At 35.9% G+C, this 3,680-nt stretch overlaps 1 protein-coding gene across 1 annotated transcript in view; it reads left to right on the top strand.

Annotated features, from left to right (window-relative positions):
• The window catches only part of LOC107581857 (NT-3 growth factor receptor-like), a 182,064-nt gene that overhangs the window by 116,774 nt on the left and 61,610 nt on the right, over positions 1-3,680 (top strand). Inside the window, exon 10 of the mRNA XM_016267528.1 lies at positions 745-933. Within this exon, the coding sequence (XP_016123014.1) occupies positions 745-933 (189 nt within the window). The remainder of the gene's footprint in view (positions 1-744; positions 934-3,680) is intronic.

Here is a 3,680-nt window from a genome sequence, read left to right as displayed (position 1 = left end):
GATAGATAGATAGATAGATAGATAGATAGATAGATAGATAGATAGATAGATAGATAGATAGATAGATAGAAAGATAGATAGACAGACGGACGGACGAACAGACAGACAGATAGATAGATAGATAAGTATTAAAGACAACAACGTAATGTCCTTATTTTTTAATATACAATCATATTTATATATTTGTATTTATATACATATAAAAATACATATAACATGTTTATTTTATTTTATTTTATTTTATTTTGTGATTATAGTGATGGAAGACATGGAATAATGGTGCCAGAAAACTGATGCCAGAAATGCAGCAATGACCGTATTTGGAAAGTGCTGGTTCAGGCAGCTGTCCTGAAACACTCTCACATTGGCCATCGGGCCATCTTTATTGTCAAGGCCTTTCATTTATCTATTGCCGGCTTGGAGGCCCAAAACTGAATGTGGGTGTTTTTTTGTTGACGCCACTAAATGGGCCGATGATGGGACTTTGGGAAACTTGGGGAGTCAGTGCTTACCACAGCCCAGGGCCACGGCAGCTGAGGCTTCAGGGGTTGAATCAGGCCGAGGTGTTTAATGTGTGACCAAATGACAGAGAAGAGCTCAGAGGCCAGTCGCAGCTCTAAGAGATAACGTTTATTCTGACAAATGAGCCTGCCGCTTTTCCCTCTCAGATGTATTACGCTGCATTCATTTTCCATTAAGCAACCAATGTTATTTAGTGTGATGGCTCTCTTTTTCTCTGTGCAGGACCCGTGGCTGTGATCAGTGGTGAAGAAGACTCTGCCAGCCCCCTCCATCACGTCAATCACGGCATCATAACCCCGTGTACCCTAGATGCCGGACCAGACGCTGTGGTAATCGGCATGACTCGTATCCCAGTGATCGAAAACCCGCAGTATTTCCGGCACGGGCACAACTGCAGCAAGCCCACAACTTGTGAGTACCAAATAGGCACCAAGACTGTTTATTTTATTTTTATTTATGTCTAGATTTCTTAAGCATAATCATCTGCAATATTTTCCTGCTGGCTATTTATCCTGAAAACATTTAATTTGCACTCATAACAAGCCTCCACAAGATTTCATGGTTGCCAGATGTCAAGAGTTAAAATCCCCCAATCAGAGCTTTTATCTTAAATCAATACATTTTCTGCCTAGTGCTAAAATGCTAAAAAAAAATTCAATTTGATGATTTTCAGTTCTGTTTATTGAGTATTCATTATTTGGGACATATGTAGTAGAATAACCTTAAGCATTAAATATGCAGTATGAGCACATAGAAAAAAATGTGTAGAAACTATTTTCACTCTATTGTTTGTCACATTTTTTTGTTTAGCAATTTCTAAGAAACGGCAAAGTAGCACATTGAATTAAACATGATTCAGATCAAATTGAGCTAATGCTTGCTGAATTATTTGATTCACTTACTGAACCACAAGCCATTAATTTTGTTACGTCCAACTTGCAATTAAACAAGAACTGTTACTACTTTATGTTGAAAGAATCAGTGAATCAATTAGTCAATTAATCAATCAATTAATTGGTGAAATCAGTAAATTTGAGAATCAGTGAGTCATTTGAATCATGTGTCAATTAATGAGTCAATGAATTAATACAATCATGAATCAGTGAATCAGTGTAATCAATCATCATTGATTTAATTCAATCAGTTAATTGGTGGGATCAGTAAATTTGAGAATTAGTGAGTAATTTGAATCGTGTTTTTTAATTAATCAAAGAATTCAAACTTTTTTATTTGAATATATATTGTGCACTGCATACTCACGATTCCCATTCCTGCCTGCCAACAGCCATTTTTCGTAATCCGACTTTGTTCCACACAGCAGGTGGCAGACGTTCCCGAGCTCTTCATTGCCCCCTTGAGTACTCTTCCAAACAGAACTGATTCAGTCTGAAGACTCCTGCCATTTGAAAAGCCTATGAAAGCATACTTATTACAGTGAGTGGCAGTGACATTGACAGTGATTTGTTGAGTTTCTGTCCTTGCCTAAATTTTTACAGTGAACTCAAGGAGTGCGTAAATCTGCTGCCTCCCTTAGCAAGACTCATCACATTTTAGTGCACCTACTGTACTGTCATATTTCCAGAGTAAATTGAACTTGGGTTTAAATTTAGGTCAGCTGCAAATTCCCTCATGTGCCTTACAGATTGTATTCTAGACAAAAGCATATGTATGCTTGAGAAAGAGAAGTTGAAGTGGGGAACGGGGGCGTGAAAAGTCGATAACTTTAAGAAGAATTTGAGTGGGCTCTCAAATGGGTCTCAACCACAAAAAGGAAGCAGATTTTTGTGTTTTGAAATGCTCACTTGAAAAATAGAGTTATTAAAATAGAGAAATATATTTATATATGTAATAAATAAAAGTTATTAAATATGTAATAATCGTGTAAAATAAATAAAATTGTTATTATTATTTTATATAAATATTTTTCAAAGAAGAAAAAAAATCTATCTGTTTACAAGAACTTTAATAGTTATTTTCTGGATAAATTTAATTTAATCTGCTTTAACCAGGATGAAAAAGACTCTATAATTCATATGGTATTTTAAAGGGGTCATATGATGCGATTTCAAGTTTTCCTTTCTCTTTGGAGTGTTACAAGCTGATTGTGCATAGATAAGATCCCTGAAGTTGCAAAGACTAAAGTCTCAAAACCAAAGAGATATTCTTTATCAAAGTTAAGACTCTTGCCACGCCCCCCTAAAACGGCTCGTTCTAACACGCCCCCACATATCTACCTCACTATGTGGAAATATTAGCACAATTGGCAAACCTGATTTCCACCTGAGAAAAGGATTCACACTAGTCCTTTTGGGGCGCCGATGGGGTTTTTTTCTCTTCCACACGGCCTTGATCCAGACTAATCTGTGAATTATCTGTCTTTAGGATTTTACATTATTCCGGGGCTGGCAGACTGTATTCCCATAACACATCCATTCTCTCTGTTCTATTCTCTCTGTACTTCCTATGAGCTTTTCCATGATTTCCAAATCAAGCCAAAATTGGATTCTCAGCGACATGCAGGGAGAAAAACTGTGCTACCTTGTGTTTCCGGGCACCATGTGCTTCTGATCTGCCTGTTCCCGCTCCAATGTGGAGACAATCCCAAACTAAGCGAGCTTTGTTAAATCGGCTTAATTTTATCGGCCTCTAAAGATGCGATTCTGGTTCTCCATCCTCTTTTGAACCCCAAAAAAGTGGCAGAGTATCATCGGTCATATTGTGCTGCTTTGTTGCCTCATAATCAAATCAATTTGATTTGTTTGTGGGCAGAGACATGCAACTCAGGAGGGATATAACTTTTGAAGCACCTGGAGGCAACCAAGAAGATTAATTGAATTAATCTGAGCCAAAGCAATAACAACACAGCTGATTGCATGAGGTGTCAATGTCGTGTCCGAATCCTGAATCTTTGTTTCCTCTAGATTTTTTTTTTTTTACAGAAAAACTTTTTTCTTTTTAGCACTGACATTTTTTTGCAGATTCTTGTAAATGTTTAAATATTTTAAACTATTTTATACAAATAAATAAAAAATAATAAAACAACTAAAACTCAACATAGAAATAAAGCTAGAAACAAAATGAAAATTGGATATGAAAAATATGCAAAAATAAATATATACTATATATATATATATATATATATATATATAATTTTTTTT

The sequence above is a fragment of the Sinocyclocheilus grahami genome, unplaced genomic scaffold, assembly GCF_001515645.1.
Source record: "Sinocyclocheilus grahami isolate Dianchi unplaced genomic scaffold, SAMN03320097.WGS_v1.1 scaffold38.1, whole genome shotgun sequence".
Taxonomy (NCBI): Eukaryota; Metazoa; Chordata; class Actinopteri; order Cypriniformes; family Cyprinidae; genus Sinocyclocheilus; species Sinocyclocheilus grahami.
The sequence above is the reverse complement of the archived record's forward strand: the minus strand, read 5'-3'. Positions and strand labels throughout refer to the sequence as shown.